Source organism: Macaca fascicularis, chromosome 13 (genome assembly GCF_037993035.2).
Source record: "Macaca fascicularis isolate 582-1 chromosome 13, T2T-MFA8v1.1".
NCBI lineage: Eukaryota > Metazoa > Chordata > Mammalia > Primates > Cercopithecidae > Macaca > Macaca fascicularis.
The window spans coordinates 47,622,493-47,640,524 of NC_088387.1; the positions used below are offsets into that span (position 1 = coordinate 47,622,493).

Consider the following 18,032-nt stretch of genomic DNA (forward strand, 5'->3'; position numbering starts at 1 on the left):
ACTACCCCCATCTAGACCTCATCACCTCTATCTAGACCTCACCATCACCATCTACACCTCATCACCCTCACCTATACCTCATCACCTACATCTATACCACACACCTCCATCTAGACCTCACCACCTCCATCTAGACATCAGCACTTCCATCTACACCTCATGACCACCATCTACACCTCACCACTACCATCTACACCTCACCACCCTCACCTATATCTCACCACCTACACCTACACCACACACCTCCATCTAGACCGCACCACCTCCATCTAGACCTTACCATCACCATCTACACCTCACCACCCTTGTCTGTACCTCACCACCCCCATGTATACCTCATACCTCCATCTATACCTCACACCTTCATCTATACCTCACACCACCATATACTACCTCACCATCTCCATCTCCACCTCATGCCTCTGTTTACAACTTACTACCTCCCTCTACATCTCATCACTTCCATGTACACCTCACCACCTCCATTCACATATCACATTTCCAGCTACACTTCACACCCCATCTACACCTCATACCTCCATCTACATCTGATCCCTTCCATATACACGTCACCACCTCCATCTACACCTTACACCACCATCTATACCTCAGAACCTCCATCTACACCTCAAACCACCATATTCACCTCACCACCTCTCTCTACATACACCTCATCATCTCTGTCTACACCTCACACCTCATCGTCTCCATCTACACCTCACACCTCCATTTACATGTCACACCACCTCCATCTACACCTCACCATCTTTTTTTTTTTTTTTTTTTTCGATGGAGTCTTGCCCTGTTGCCTGGGCTGGAGTGCAGTGGCACGATCTTGGCTCGCTGCAACCTCTGCCTCCTGGGTTCAAGCAATTCTCCTGCCTCAGCCTCCCGAGTAGCTGGGATTATAGGCACGTGCCACTACGCCAGCTAATTTTTTTTTAATACCTCACCATCTCTATCTACACCTTACACTAACATCTATACCTCAACACCTCCATCTACACCTCACACTTCCATCTACACCTCACCATCTATCTATCTGTCTACATCTCCTCACCTCCATCTACAACTTACCTTTTTTTTTTTTTTTTTTTTTTTGAGATGGAGTTTCACTCTTGTTGCCCAGGCTGGAGTGCAATGGCATGATCTTGGCTCACTGCAACTTCCACCTCCCAGGTTCAAGCGATTCTCCTGCCTTAGCCTCCTGAGTAGCTGGGATTACAGGCATGTACTATCACACCTGGCTAATTTTGTATTTTTAGTAGAGATGGGATTTCTCCATGTTGGTCAGGCTGGTCTCAAACTCCTGACCTCAGGTGATCTGCCTGCCTCACCCTCCCAAAGTGCTGGGATTACAGGCGTGAGCCACTACGCCCAGCCAATTTATCATCTTTATCTACATCTCATTACCTCCATCTATACCTCACACCTCCATCTATACCCCACATCTCCATTTATACCTCATCACCTGTATCTGTACTTCACAACTTCATCTACACTTCACACCTTCATCTACTTTGCCACCATTTTACTGCTACTTCTACAACCAACACTCTGCCTCTATCATTTTCTCCATCATTCCTACCACTTCTTCTTTTGTCAGCAGAGAGCCAGCAGCCATCCTTTTGGCTGGAGAGACAGGTGTGAACTAGGAGGCTACCTGCATGGCTGTAGTCTAGAGAGGTCTTCAAGGTCTTTGAGGTTAAAGAAAAAAAATGTCTCTAGCTTTTGGTGTCACCTGATCCCTCTAAAAAGATCACCTTGGAGCATTTTACAAAGATTGAGTTAGAGATACCTAAAAATAAGTACACATGTTTATATAAACTCATTGACCACAAGTGCAGACTGCCACTATTTCCAAGTCATGCCCTAATCTGACAGCTGAATATTTAGGTACTTGCAATGTAAAAAGATCCTTTATCGACATCTCAGCAGTCCTCAAAGCTCTAACAATATAAAAGTTGGAGACATTCAAGTGAGCTGTAATTTTGAGCCAAGTGGGGTCATCCCAGTACCTAACAACAGACCCACATCTCTATAGGTTCCTGGAAATGCCACTGCCCCTCTCTGGGCCCCAATTTTTCATTGTATAAAATGGGCAACCTTGAGATAGGACTGGATTCTCCAAGTTCTCTTCTAGCTCTAACATCCCTCCAAGACAGAATCCAAAAAGAATCTGGGTTAAAAACTATGCAGGGAGATAAAATAGCATTTCAGAACCAAGGCTGGAGTATACCACTGCCATAAAAAGATCACCAAGTTAAAATTCAAGAAGAAATTTAGAGCAAAGGCATCTGCCTTTGATCATGGCCAGCTCTATTCAGACCCTGCTATACCTTGGTCTGTCAGTCAACCAGGCATCCATCCCTGACCCTGCAGGAGCGTCCCTCCCCCAACCTTGGTCACATGGCTGGCTGCCACTGAGCCTCAGAAGTCAATCTCCAATGCCCCAAATACTGTTCAGCCTGGAAACCACAGAAAGCCCTTCTTGCCACCCAACAGGAACAGAGCAAGTGGTTCTGGCCTCCGTGGGATTTGGATCCTGGTTTCCAGAGCTAAGAACACAAAGGTAAGTTTGCAGCTGGAAGCTTCAGAGAAAGTAGACAGAGCTATGCAGATAAGGGAAAATGTGCTTTATAGCATGAACACAGAGTATTTAAGAGTAAGCTTCACACACACTGAAGAGGAGAATACCAGAAAAGCTGGGCAAATCTTCCAAATGAGTATAGAATATTTGATTTTCTGTTTTTGTCACCCTGGTGCCTTGAGGTTTTTGGGTGCAAAACCACTCCAAATTAACAGAAATGACAGAAGACCTGTTCTGTCTGACACCGTGGTGAGTTAGTTCTATCTTGTTCTCATCTAATGAACTGAATCTTTCTCTTCTAGGCACGTAAATTTCTGTTGTCTTTGTCAAATGTGTTAGACTGGCTGAAATATTTATGAAGTAGCAAAAACCCTGAGACTTACCTCTTTCCCAGAAAACCATGGGAAAATAAATTATGTCTGCTAATGTAACATCTCAGGATAGAAACAGAATAATGGCTAGTTTCCTTTCATTACACATTTTTGGTTTTAGGTTTTGGATACGGTACCTGGTTTTGCCACTGCTAGTTTTCTTAGGGATATTTGTTTGTTTTGTCCTTTCTCTCCTGGAGCATGCGTGGGTGTTTCAGTCTGCAGGGCCCCGAGGCAATGGACAAGCTACGGGTTGAGAGGGTAGCCTTTCTCTGGCTTCTAGCTTAGCTTTCTAAAGCCCAGCATGACCCCGTGTCATTCTTGTCGATTCAGTTCACAAAATAATCCCAGATAAGCCCTTGGGGAAGTCCTTTTCTGAAATACTTTGGGCTCTCAGAGGGGTGTACCAGACACCATGTTGGCTGGTCTAGAGTTCTTAGATATCAAGGTCAAGTGGCTTAAAATATGGGGTGGAAAGAAAAGCTCCCCAAAATCTGGCCCGTGAATATGTGGCACAACCTTTTTACTAGTTATCGTTTTTCCCAGAGACATGGACGTCTAATCTTAAGGATTCATTACTATGCTTTACCCTTCTTCCCTAGTAATTCAACTATTTTGTTCTGTTCCCAGTGTCTAGTGCAAATATCTGGAACAAAGTGGATACTCAATAAGGATTTGTTGGATTGAATTGATGTGCCCTTGTGGATAGGGAAAGGGTGGGCACCTAAACACCAGATGATTCTATCAAAAGGGTTCTGATGGCTAAAATGTGTCATACATCTTTAAAGCTAGCTGTGTCACCACCTCCTTGCTGCTTTGGACATGCAGGCTGCTTGGGCAGGGACCCCTGTGTGTCTGTTTCCTAGGGTAGCACTCTGATCCTTGGCCTTACAGGCTTAAAGTATTGTTTTGTTTGTTTGTTTGTTGTTTTTGTTTTTGAGTGCAGTGGTGCCATGTCGGCTCACTGCAACCTCTGCCTCCTGGGGTCAAGCAATTGCCCTGCCTCAGCCTCCCGAGTAGCTAGGATTACAGGCATGCACCACCACACCCAGCTAATTTTTGTATTTTTAGTAGAGACGGGGTTTCACCATGTTGGCCAGGATGGTCTCGAACTCCTGACCTTGTTATCTTCCCGCCTCGGCCTCCCAAAGTGCTGGGATTACAGGCGTGAGCCACTGCGCCCGGCCCAGGTGTTGATTTGGTCAGTAGGGTTTTGGATTCTCAGGGATCCCAGATGTGATTCCAGGCTAGTGGTAGGGGCAATGAAATGGAAGGTGACTTTTGACTCAGGACAGAAGAGAATTTTGTTCCCTCACTGTAAAGGCGTGCTGAATGCCAAGGCGATCTATGATCTAAAGATGGATGGGGGAGTAACAGCTAGTTGGGCAGGGTAGGGACTAGTGTTACAAGTCCTCTCATTTGCTGCATGCCAGAGGTTGATGTGTTGCTAGCACAATTCCTTTGGCAAGATATTGTAGTGGATGATGGTACTGGTTAGTACTTTTTGGATACAAGTAAATCAAATCAGCTGAAGCTAGTTGAAGAGAAAAGAGGGTTTTAAAAAAATGTTTATTTTTTTAAACATCAAATTCCTTTTTGCCAAGGAGGGATTTATTATAATACCAGGGAAGTCTTGTGGACAGGAGTTCAGCCAGGCCTCAGGAAGGGCCTGGAACCCAGAAGTGGAAGACTGTCAGTAACCCATACCAGGCCCCCTCTGTTTCTCACATCTTTACCTCTCTTTCCTCTCTCTCTCCTTCTTTCTCCCTTCCTCCTCCTTCCTTCCTCCTCCCCTCCCTTCCCTTCCCTTCCCTTTCCTTCTTCTCCCCTTCCCTTTCCCTTTCCCCTTCCCCTTCCCCTTTCCCCTCCCTTCCCCTCCCCTCCCTTTCTTCTTTCTTCTTTCCTTAGGTTTGGGAATCAAAAAGAATCCAGTTTGAACCCTGGCTCCACCATGGCTGGTTCTTTGATCCAGGACAAATCACTTAACTCTTAGTCTTCATTTACTCATCTATAAAATGGGGGTGAAAATTATATATCTTACTAAATTATAGTGAGAATTAAGTAAGATGATGAAAGCAAAATACCCGACATTCAACGAATACACATTATATGAAATGCTGGAGGTAGAAATTCTGTTTCATGAATTAGGTTGGGACTTTTATAGTGGGCAGTATAGTTGCCAATCAGAGCAGAGCTAATCCAAACACTTCCCCAGGGCCAACACTCAGCTTCAGGTGGATGGACTCCTTTGAAGATCATGTCAGGGAGTTTGGGTTCTTCTCCTACTTCTGCATATCCCTGGGAGGGAGCTTCTCTCAAGTTGTGAGAAGTTGGGACCTGGCACAGAGGAGATGAGGCAGGAATGGTCTCAGCTAGTCCAGAACTGGAAGGTATGCATCTACCAAAATATTATAGCTACATTATAGCTCCATACTTCTGTAGTTTGTAGAGTTCTCATCTATGTTTGCATATGTATTGTCATTTGTCAGTGACAATCAGGCATTTCATTGTTTTTCCAACAAACTTTCATTTGTTTTCCAATCTGAGAATCCATAGTACTTCAAATAGGAAATAACACATTTTAAAAACATGTTGGAAAGCTCTATTTCATTTTCATTAGTCAGGCACTTGTGATTGCAAACATGAGAAACCCAACTCAAACACGAGAAAAAATAAAATGAATTTAACAGCTCAACACAACTGAGAAGGACAGTTCAAAATTAACTGATTCAGGGAGTCACAGTGTTATCTGGACTCTGTTTCTCTACTTTTCTTGAATGCTTCTCTCCATGTGACAGGCAAAATAGTAACTTCCAAGCTTATCAGCTTAGCAGTGCCAGAATGAGCAGAGTTTTTGGATGAATCAAGCAGAAATGTCCTGGGAAGAATTCTGATTGGCCCAGTTAAGGACATGGGATCATTCCGGAACCAATCTCTGTGGCTGGAATGGGGTGTGTTTGACCAGGCTGGGTCACATGGTCTTTCCTGTGGAGGCTTGGAGAGACATGGAGTCACCCACTAAGACATTTGAAGATGGTTTTCTATAGGAAAAGAAATCTGTTACTCACCTTCTCTGTACTCTTCACACCATACTGGAGTAGGAAGATATCAGCTTTTTAAAAATCACCAACTGACCCAATTTAATAAAAAATATAAATGGGGAGTTACTTCCTTAAAATAGAGGTTTTAAATGTGGTCCTTGGGTCAGCATCAGCAGCAGCAACTGGGAACTTGTTGGAAATGTACATTTCCAGGCCCCAACCTAGAGCTATGGAATCAGGCACTCTGGGGATGAGACCCAGCAATCTATTTTAACAAGCTTTCTGGAGCTGCTCACATGTGTAATCCCAGCTACTTTGGAGATTGAGATGGAAGGATTGCTTGAGGTTGGTGGCTGCAGTAAGCTGTGATTGCGCCATTGAACTCCAGGCTGGGTGACAAAGCGAGACCCCAACTCTAAGAAAACAAACAGAAAGCAGCCTTCTAGGTATTACGATGCACGCTCAAGTTTGAGAACCACTGCCTTAAAGGGTTCTTTGTTGTGTAATTCTGCTAAGTATTTTAAACATGATTCACTTTGAATAAATAGATTTAACCATTAATTTTCAAGTATACGATTATCACATAAAGTAGGAACACATGGCATATTAAATTATTTACTTTAAAATGTTTAAAATAAAAAAGCTATAATTTAAAAATAAATTAACACATGTAAGAGCTTTCCATAAAAAGCAATAGAACTCCATTCCAGCTTCCTCCATATGTCACAGTTCCATTTCCCAAAGATAACCACTAGGAATTCTTTTAGCTTTTTTTGTTGGCTGCCTTTTAATAATAATGATAGTAGTAATTATTCCTGCTATTTATTGAAGTTAGATATTAGCCACTTACAAGTGAATATTTAACTTACAACCACAGACATCTATTTTTTATCCTCCCAGTGTAGAATATCATCACAATTTTTAATTCATTCAAAAAGCAGTGTTTATACTCATGATTACATGCCATGATCACATTTTATTCCTTGCAGAGTTTTAATTTTTCCCTGGTATTTCTAATTGCTATCTTTTTTCTTTGCATTTTCTGTCACTTTCTTGAGTTGTTCCAAAATCTCCAAGAGTGTATCAAATCTTTTACATTTCATTTTTTCCCCTGGGCGGCTCCTTCCGAAGCCTCATTTTCTAGTTCTTTTGAGGACTGATTGATTTTTGAGGACACGGCTGTCATCTGGGGACTGCTCTTCATTATTCTGATTCCATCCACTCTCTCCTGCATATCATTGTCTTCCCCTTCTTGATTAATGATGGGTAACTTTTTTAAAGAACTTCCTAGGAAGTTATGAAAGAGAAGTAAAATAATTTTTTACGTGTCTGAAAATGTCTTTTACCCTTACTCTGAACTGGCAGTTTGACTGGGTGGAGAATGTTAGGTTGGAAATCATTCTCCCTTGGATTTGGGGTGGTTTTGCTCTATCATTCTCTTCTGTCTCTTTTTTTTTTTTTTTTTTTGAGACAAAGTCTCACTCTGTCACCCAGGTGGAGTGCAGTGGCACAATCTCAGCTCACTGCAACCTCCACCTCCTGGGTTCAAACAATTCTCGTGTCTCAGCCTCCTAATTAGCTGGGATCTCAGGCATGTGCCACCACACCCAGCTAAGTTTTGTATTTTTAATAGAGACGGGGTTTCACCATGTTGGCCAGGCTGGTCTTGAACTCCTGACCTCAGGTGATCCACCTGCCTCAGCCTCCCAAAGTGCTGGGATTACAGGCGTGAGACACCGCACCCTGCCCATTATCTTCTCTTATTCAACTTGCTGAGGAGGAGTCTTCTGCTTTTCTATTCATTGACAGGTGACCTGTTTCTGATTGTTTCACTCTACAAGTTTTTAGGATCTTTCTTTTCTTCATAGTCACTGTTCTAAAATTTCATAATGATCTAGCAAAGTGTGGGGAGTTTTTTTCCCAGTCATTTTTTGTGCAGAGTCCTCAGTTGACCCATTTTGCGTGAGACTATTATCTCATAGTGTTGGGGAGACCTCTTAGTTATTTTAAAAAGTAATTTAAAAAATTTAATAATAAAATACCTCAAATGTGTACAATATGACAGATATTGATATATTACTGTCCAAAATTAACAGATGTTAACATTTTATCATATTTGTTTCATACCTACATGTATATGTATAATCTATCCAAAATACCAAAGATCATCAAGCATCATTAACTTTATCCCTCCCCAGAAGTAACCTGAAGTTGGTGTGTATCATTCCTCTGCATAATTTTATGATTTTATTACTTATAAATGTAACTATAATCAGTATTGGTAGTGTTTTGTTTGTTTGAAAGTTTTATGTAAATAATATCATTTTGTTTTACAACTTTGTTTTTCTCATTATGTTTTTGAGATTTAGACATGTTAATACATAAAAATCTAGTTCATTCATTTGAACTGTCCATAGTTATCCATTATGTGTCAGTTAGGAAGGCCTCAGCTAAAAGTAACATAAAACTTAGCTAGCAGTTTAAATATAGAGTTTTTTTTTTTTTCAGGTAACAGGAAATCCAGGGATAAGCACTCCAGAGCTCAGTGATATTCTCAGGAACCCAGATTTGTCTTATCCTTCTGCTTTGTCCTTAGCCTGTGCCTTTGATCTTCATACCTGTCACCTCATTGTTGCAAGATGGCTGCTTTATCTCAAAGTCTCAAGGTCCGTGCAAGAAAGGAGGAGGGTAAAGGACAAACTATGCATTCCAACTGTGTCACTTTCAATCAGGAAAATAAAAGCTTTCCTGGAAGTCTTACCCAAGGTACTTCTACCTAAATCTCATCGGCTAGAATAGTGTCACATGACTACTCCTAAAGTCAGTGACTGGCTAAGGGCAACCAGATTACCATTAATGGTTTATATAGATCCCAACTCATGCCTGAGCCTAGGGAAGGTGACTGCTGGCAATCAAGGGCCCTGTGTCTCTACCTGAACAAAATGGAGTTTTGTAAATAGGCAAGAAGAAGAGGGAATGGATGTTGGGCAGTGTAGCAGACATGCTAGATAACTACCCAATGCCCATTCTCCCTTTTTCCCTTACTGACAGACTCAATTTTATTTTTTTCCAGTAAAAACTTACTTTCCTAGAGTCCTTTGTCATATGACCCAGGTATGGTTTTCAGTAACCACATCTAGGTCACCTTTGTCAACAAGTAATTTTTAGTGGAAGTATATCCCAAATATTGTACCAAACATACACTCAAAGTTATTTGTTGTTATCTGAAATTCAAATGTAACTGAGCAAACTAGTTTTATTTGCTAAACTTGGCAGCTCTATCCAGCAAGGAAGAAAAAGGAAAAGTGAAGGGGCTTTCTTCTGAAAATGCTTTATCTAGGAAGGGACTCCTTCCTCAAGTTCTTTCTCCTGCAGCTCTTCAGCCAGAGAGAGCTGAAGAGCATCTGAGGGAAGTGATTCTTTTTAGTTGGCCATAGTGCTACTGTGGCTGGAGCAGAAGTCAGAAAGTCAGAGCAGCAAGGGCAATGGGCATCAGGGAAGTAGCTAGCAGCATTCTCCACAGGTGTTTTATACTCTCCAAATAGTTACATCCAGTGATGATGTTCAAAATATTTAACAACCAACATGGTACTGATGTTGACCAACCAAAATGAATACCTGATCACTAAAAATGGACACCAACCATAAACAGCAGCCATACCAATGCATGTCGGTGGAATATCAACCCTGTTTCTATTGCTATTTTCAGGGAAATTAACACTCACTTGATTTATTATGACTGTGTAAATATTGCCCACAGTTGAGTATAGTGTACCATGATTACTTTTCCTTTCTGTGACTATTCTTGACAAGCTTTTTGTATCCTCTCGTAATAGTCAAACACATCAAGACCATTTTTCAGAACCAAGTTTTTTCCTGAGGACATCCTGTCCAGTGCCTGCTCTAAAATGTGCCTGTTGCTCTCTGGACTGTTGCAGGGTTCTTCTCCGGCGACTTTTCTTTGCCCATCTTTTGTGGTGAATCCCGTTTTCCAGACTTAATTTCTTTCTTAGTGCAAGTCCTTCATCTTGTTAGAGTTCCTCCTTCAATCACTTCCTGAAATAAAGGTGCATCGAAGGTAAATTTTTGAGATAGTTTATGTCTGAAAATGCCCCTATTCTACTCTCCCACTTGATTGATAGCTTGATTGGGACTGGAATTCTAGGTTGGAAATAATTTTGTCTCACTTTTGGAAGCATGATTTCATTGTCTTGTAGCTTCCACTATAGTGATTGAGAAATCTGATGTCAATTCTTGTTTCAGATTCTTGGTAGGTGACTTATTTTTTTCTGGAAGCTTTTAAGATCTTTTTATCCATGATGTCCTAATGCTTCATAAACATGTGACTTGGAGTGGATTTTTTTTTAAATTATTTTTTCTGAGCTGAATGAAAGCTCTTTCAATCAGAAAATTCAAATCCTTCAGTTCTGGAAAATATTCTCATGTTATTTCATTGATAATTTTCTCTCCACTATTTTTTTATCTCTGTTTTGGGAATTCCTATTACTTTGATGTTTGGGCCTCCTGGATTGATTCTCTGGTTTTCTTGTTTTATCATAGTATTTGTTTAATCTCTTTTATTTGTGTTCTATTATCTGATATACTCCTTCAAATTTATGTTCCAAGTCTTTTATTGAAAATTTTCTTCTAAGATATTTTTAATTCTGCTTTTCTTGTTGTCATGAATACAATGTCTTTTCTTGTCTCTGTTGTGATTTCCTCTAATTTGGTCTTGAGAGCTATCCCTGCAGAGTAGCCAGAAACCAAGATAGCCACTTTCTAGGAGAGCTCTAACCAGGAGGAAAATAAGGTTTAGGTGGTCAGGTGAGACACAATGAAACCAAAATGCATAAAACAGAAAAAATTTATTACTTACAGATCTTGGAGAGGTTAGGGGTAGCTGGTGGGAAGTCAAGAGGCAGTAGGATGTTCAATCAGTGAATGGGGGGGAGAGAGAGAGAGCGAGAATCACATGGGGAGGGGAAGTTTTAACTAGGCCAAAGGAGTACAACTAATTGGGTTTCAAACAACTTATGTCAGGCCAAAAACTGGATGCCAAGGAAGGAACTATATTAAACAAACCTATAACAATCTCCTTGAAGATATTAACTATCTTTGTTTTTGTCTTTGTTTTGTAATCTTTGCATGGGGGTCATGCTAATCTTTTATTATCCCAATTTTAGTATATGTGCTACTAAAGTGAGCACCAGTTACATAGTTTTTAAAATAACTTAAACATTTTAAAATATATATTTAGGGAGTAAAAGTGCAGGTTTCTTACATGCATACCATTGTGGTGAAGTTTGAGTTTAGGGTACTCATCACCCGAACAGTGAACAGTGTACCCAATAGGTCACTTTTCAACCCTCACCCCCTCCTACCCTCCTATCTTTTGGAGTCTCCAGTGTCTGTTATTTCACTCTACATGTCCGTGTGTACCAATTGTTAGCTCCCACTTTTAAGTGAGAACACACAGGATTTGTCTTTCTGTTTCTGAGTTATTTCACTGAGGGTAATGGCCTCCAGTTTCATCCATGTTGCTGCGAAAGACATGATTTCATTTTCTATGGCTGAGTAGCATTCCATTATAAATATACACACATATATATATATATATTACATTTTCTTTATCCAATCCTACATTGATTACACTTAAGTTGATTCCATATCTTTGCTATTGTGAATAGTGCTGCAATAAACATACAAGTGCTGGTATCTTTTTTAATATAATGATTCTTTTCCTTTGGGCATATACCAGTAGTGGGATTGCTGGATCAAATGGTAGTTTTATTTTTAGTTCTTTGAGAATCCTCCATACTGTTTTTCATAAAGGTTGTACTAATTTACATTCCCACCAACAGTGCATGTTTTCTCTGCAGCCTGGCCAACATGTGTTATTTTTAGACTTTGTGTGTGTGTGTGTGTGTGTGTAAGACAGAGTCTCACTCTGTTGCCCAGGCTGGAGCGCAGTGGCACAATCTCAGTCTGCAACCTCTGCCTCCCGGGTTCAAGCGATTCTCGTGCCTCAGCCTCCTATCTGGGATTACAGGCACGCACCACCACACCTGGCTAATTTTTGTATTTTTAGTAGAGACGGGGTTTTACCGTGTTAGCCAGGCTGATCTTGAACTCCTGACCTCAGGCCATCCCCCCACCTCGGCCTCCCAAACTGCTGGGATTACAGGCATAAGCCACCTTGCCAGGCCTAGACTTTTTAATAATAGCCATTCTGGCTGGTGTAAGATGATATCTCTTTGTGGTTTTAATTTGCATTTCTCTGATGATTGGTGATATTGAGCATTTTTTATGTTTGTTGGCCATTTCTATGTCTTCTTTTGCCAAATATCTGTTCATGTCCTTTGCCCACTTTTTAATGGGGTTGTTTTTTCTTTTTGAGTTGTTTGAGTTCCTCGCAGATTCTAGATATTAGCTCTTTGTCACATGCACAGTGTGTAATATTTTTTTTTCATGCTGTAGGTTGTCTGTTTACTTTGTTCATTGTTTATTTTGCTATGTAGAAGCTTTTTAGTTTAATTAAGTACCATTTGTCTATTTTTGCTTTTGTGGCATTTGCTACTACATAGTTTTAATGGTTTCTTTGGCTGCCTACATTGCTCCTGTTTCCTTGGACTTTTTCTTTTCTTGTTTGTTTTGGCATCTGTCATTCTGGTGATTCTTGGCTGGCTGTTCATGTTTTGAAGTGGAACTGCTAAACAGCTGCCAAGTGGCCAGGCTGGACTTGTTGAATGATAGACTTACAGTGGGCAATTGGATGCAGCCCTTGCCATTTTGCCAGAGGTCCCCAAAATGTTGGAATCTGAAAGTTCTCCAATGTCCTGCCTGGAGGGCCTAACCTTCATTAGGGTTCTAGGAGTCCAACAGGCAAAGGGCTGAGGGGCTAACTGCATTTACTTAACTCCTTTTTGTTTCCCCAGTGAAATTACTCCTTTTTGCCCTCAGCTATCCAGGGATCTTCTGTCCTAGGCTTTAGTCTCCTACAGGGCACCTCCATATTCTGAGTAGAAGGGGCATTATAGGAGACTAGAGCCTAGAAGAGAGACCTGAGGATTTAATCAGAACTCCTTATGAAGATTTCCCACCATCTCCCCTGTGTTCAGCCCACTCTGCATCATGGTCTTCAGATGTCCCTATTGCCTCTGATGTCCTATTTCTATCTTTGAGAAACATTTTGTATATGTAGAAGCTATCTAATCCTTGAAGGTTCAGATAAAACATTTTAAAAAACTATCTGTTCCTGGTGTTTATTTTTCTTTGCATTATAGAAAAATTTTCAAACACAACAAAAGTAAAATAAATGATGATGACCCTATTAACTTAAAAATCACATAATCTATGCATTTAGAGAGAAGTATTTCTTGTAAAGGGTTACAGGCTGCAAGGTGGCCATGTTACAGGCTGGGAACCACAGCCTTAGGGTTAGATCAGAGATGGGCACTTCGAAGGAAGAGGGGTAATGACTGGGTTGGCCAAACATGCATATTCAATAGATTACAGGAGGATCTATGAATATTCATGAAGGTGGTCCTGATACATGTGTATTGAACAAACATGCATATTACACATGCCCATATTCACCTTGGGATGGGGCTGTTACATTTAAATGTATTACATTAGGCATTATACATTAGAATATCTTTGTAGGAGTTCAAGTGCACAGCCTCTGTAAACTGACCAGAACCAGTCCATGGTTCGTGATCTTATCAGGAGAAAGTTACTGAAGTCAGTCTTTTGTCCAATCAAAGCTATAGTTATGGCTTATGGAGCAGGGGGTTGGTTAGTCAGCGTCTGCTGGTAGATGTGCTGCGAATTGTTCTAATATTGCTTGTCTCAAGGCCAGTGCTTGTTTAGCTGCTAGAGGAAAAGAAAAACCTTGTGGCAGTTAGGACACAGCTATTCTTCAAGTGTAGGTGTGCATGACTTAACCCTTGCCTGGCCTGGCTTTAGGTCTTGTTTATAGTTTGGTACCTTATTGCCACAAAGGATCTGTTCTGTTAGTCTTATTCTCAATTTTAACATAAATGCTGATCAGTTATGTCTACACTGCAAAAAGGAGAGAATATAACAAGGTGTGTCTGACTTCCTATCCTGTCTTGGCCAGGATTTCAGTTTTTAATATATGCCTGGGATCCCCTTGGCCAAGAGGGAGTCCATTCAGTTGGTGGGGAGGCTTAGGATTTTATTTTTAGTTTACAACTCTTTTTTTTTTTCAAATCTTTTGTAGCATAACTTCAATAATTATCAATATATGACTGATTGTGGTGCCTTTCCTACAATCATTTCAATTGTTATTGGTTAATTTAGGTTTTCTAATTTTTTTAAAGTCAATTTTGATACTTCTATTACTTTTGTAGTGAAGTATCCATTTATTAGCCTTGTGGCTAAGGGTTCTAGTTCCAGAAACAGATTGTCTGGTTTTGTTTTTCCATGTGGGTAGTCATTTAAGCTCTCTGTGTCTGGGTTTCCTCATTTGTAAAATGGGAATAATAATGTTATTTATTTCATAGGATTGTTGAGAAGATTCAATTAAATCATATATGCAAAGCACTTAAAATAGTATCTGGCACATAGCAATGTAATTGTTATTGTTTAAGTTTTATTGTTATTATTTAAGTTTTTAAATTAATTGGCATCAATTTTTTAATGGAATTATAATTTTTAAATTCCCAACTATATTTTAAGTTATGTCCCTTTTTCATTCCTAGTGTTGTTTACTTAAAATTCTTCTTTTCTTCTGATTGATCTTACATAGAATGCCTTTGTTTTTTCTTTTTTTTCTTTTTCATAGAGACAGAGTCTCACTCTGTCACCCAGGCTGTAATGTAGTGGCACAATCATATATGGCTCACTGCAGCCTCAAACTTCTGGACTCATATGATCCTCCCGCCTCAGCCTCCCAAGTAGCTTAGGACTACAGCACACCATCACACCTGGTGCATATTTATATATACACACACATATATATATTTATAAAATATGTATCTAATATATATATACACATATATCTAACAAGATAAATATATGTGTGTGTATTATAGAGATGAAGTCTCATTATGTTGCTCAGGCTGGTCATGAACTCCTGGCCTCAAGCAATCCTTCTGCCTTGGCCTCCCAAAGTGGAGGGATTACAGGTGTGAGCCACCACACCTGGCTCGACTGCCTATCTTAATAATCTTTTTTTTTTTTTTTTTTTTTTTGAGATGCAGTCTCGCTCTGTCGCCCAGGCTGGAGTGCAGTGGCGCGATCTGGGCTCACTGCAAGCTCCGCCTCCTGGGTTCACGCCAATCTCCTGCCTCAGCCTCCCGAGTAGCTGGGACTACAGGCGCCCGCCACCTTGCCCGGCTAGTTTTTTGTATTCTTTTTAGTAGAGACGGGGTTTCACCATGTTAGCCAGGATGGTCTCGATCTCCTGACCTCGTGATCCGCCCGTCTCGGCCTCCCAAAGTGCTGGGATTACAGGCTTGAGCCACCGCGCCCAGCCGCTATCTTAATAATCTTTTAAAGTAATTGCCTTCTTTCCTTGTTCCCTCTAAGTATGCTGCATCCCACAAGTTTCAATATGTTGTATTTATAAATGTTGAGTTCAAATATTTAATAATTTCTATTGTGGTTTCCTGTTAAACCCATGATTAGAAATTACTATATATACAAGTATATTTATATAAAATAATTTTGAATGATGGTTTTAATAGGAAACCACAATATAAATTTGGCTTATTATATATAAACTATAGAAGCATAATAAAGTTACTTTTCTGAGGCTTTTCTGTGACCTAGTATATGTGCTTTCTTTGTAAATGGTGTCATTTGTACTTGAAAAGGAAGTGTGTTCTCTGTTTGAAATTATTCTTCAATTTGTTTATATGTCCTTTTTTTTTTTCTTTTTTAAGACAAGAGTCTTGCTCTGTTGCCCAGGCTGGTGTATAGTGGTGCAATCTCAGCTCATTGCAAAGTCCACCTCCCGGGTTCAAGAGATTCTCTTGCCTCAGCCTCCCTAGCAACTGGGATTATAGGCGCATGCCACCACACCTGGCTAATTTTTGTATTTTTAGTAGAGATGGAGTTTCAGTATGTTGGCCAGGCTGGTCTTAAGCTCCTGACCTCAGGTGATCCACCCGCCTCAGCCTCTCAAAGTGCTGGGATTACAGTTGTGAGTCACCACACCCGGCTATATGTCCTTTTTTCTTAGTTTTTTATCTGTATTAAAATCTCCCATTGTGACTATGGATTTGGCCATTTATCCTTGAAATCCTACCCTTTTTAATGTATACATTTTGAGGCTGTGTTCCTTTTACTTTATAGTCATGAAGGTGAAGGAGAAGGCTGGGGTAGGAAAGCTGGACCACACTAACCACAGGAGGAGATTTCCGGATCAGAAAGGTGAGGTCACTTTGAGGACTTTATGCAAATCTCAGGAGGCACTGAGAATTCTCTGGATGTCTTTATAACAACTCTTGCAGCTGGAGAGTCTAGGGAGCAGGTCCCTTTTCCTGACTCATCCACAGTGTCTCCTTGAGGCTGGTGGGACCAGCCTTCATGGTGTCCCCCAGGTGACTGCATGGTCAGGCTGGAGACAGGAAACTGCCACTTTGCCTGTGTGGATTAGAGTATAGCTTCCCCAACACAAAATGTAACTCACCTAATTTTACAAGATCTGCAAACCATAATAAATGCCAAATATCAACATTTTATATTAATAGATTCCCAAACTGCCAGCTCAGTTAAAACCAGTGCAAGAGGATGTTGGGGTGGCAGGTATTTCTGTTGCTCCAGAATTGCTGACTTTAGAGGCCCGAAGCCTCCTACACACTACAGAGAAGAAGCCACAGGGCTTATGAAAAGGCAGTCAGACGGGTGGCTAGTGCCATCATTACCCCAGCCCCATGTGAAGGAAAATACCAACCTCACTGTCCACCTACAGGCTCTGTGAGCTGCAGAATGCGTAGAGCCACTTTGGAGCTGTCAAGCAAGAAAAATGCCCTAAAGAGTTGCTAGGAGAACTTGGCACATGTCCTGAGCCAAACTGCAAGATACTTACGGTGAGAGGAGAGGTCCTGCAGAGCCACGAAGGAGAATGTAGACTTGGGTGAGGGCAAGCCACTCTCCACAGTTCACCAGCTAAATCACCATGCTCTTTTGATTATGATAGAAGCCAAGAAAAGATGGGACAATTTAGATTCAGAACAGAAAGTAAAATATTTTTTTGACAGCCATCTCCTCTGATTTTTTTAATAAGTATACTCTTCCTGTGTATGGCCCCTTACAGTTTGCATAATCATGTTCTCATACATGATCCCATTCTATCTTTTCAGACGCCAGTTCGGTAGAGAAAGGATTTTCATTCCCACATTACAGATGAGTTCACTGAGTCCTACAGAGGCAGGATGGCCACAGATCAAGTAAAGGACAAGCCAGGGAGCACCCAGGGCAGCTGCCTCTTGAGTTGGGGTCTTTTTGATAATACCTGCTTCTTTTCATTTCCATTCCTGGCCTCAAGGGTGGAGAATAGGAACTTGTCGTTGGAAGACCCAAATATGCTAAGCCCTTAGAGTGGAACTACTTACCTCTAAGTGCTAGTGTCTACTTCTTATCTCAAACTGCAGCTTGCTTAAACAATGCAGTGTAGGGAAGGGAAGTTCCACCATGATATGGGGAGGTGAGAGGAGGAAGAAGGGAAACTAGTCATTCTGACACCCGTCCCCTAGGAAGCGAGGCCACACTTCATAATAATCTCCACTTCATTTTCTTCATCCCTGTTACATCCAGGGGAGAATGGGATCCAGAAGAGCATGCAGTGGGGTGAGCTGGGACTACATACAGATTTGGACACTGACATCCAAGTAACCTGACCCCCAGTACCTAGGAATGCACCAACCAGAGTAGACTCATACAACATCTCTCTAAAGCATATTCAACATCTCTCTAAAAGGCTTAGACATGCTTCTCCATAGTTCAGTTGAGAAACAGTATAGTGTTATTTGAAAGTGGACATAGATTAATTCTAACTGTATA

General features: G+C 40.9%; 1 protein-coding gene across 8 annotated transcripts in view; it reads left to right on the top strand.

The window, feature by feature from the left end:
* Window positions 1-2,432: 2,432 nt before the first annotated feature.
* SLC4A5 (solute carrier family 4 member 5) overlaps window positions 2,433-18,032 on the top strand; it is a 111,606-nt gene continuing 96,006 nt past the window's right edge. For 2 of the 8 annotated variants that reach the window (XM_074011461.1, XM_005575561.4), the window contains exons 1-3: window positions 2,433-2,572; window positions 8,599-8,768; window positions 16,323-16,400. In XM_074011461.1, the coding sequence (XP_073867562.1) occupies window positions 8,642-8,768; window positions 16,323-16,400 (205 nt within the window). In that variant the 5' untranslated portion in view covers window positions 2,433-2,572; window positions 8,599-8,641. Of the gene's footprint in view, window positions 2,573-5,176; window positions 5,352-8,598; window positions 8,769-9,940; window positions 10,081-16,322; window positions 16,401-18,032 lie in introns of those variants that run through there. The other 6 variants (XM_074011460.1, XM_074011464.1, XM_074011462.1 and 3 more) reach the window with 5 other exon arrangements.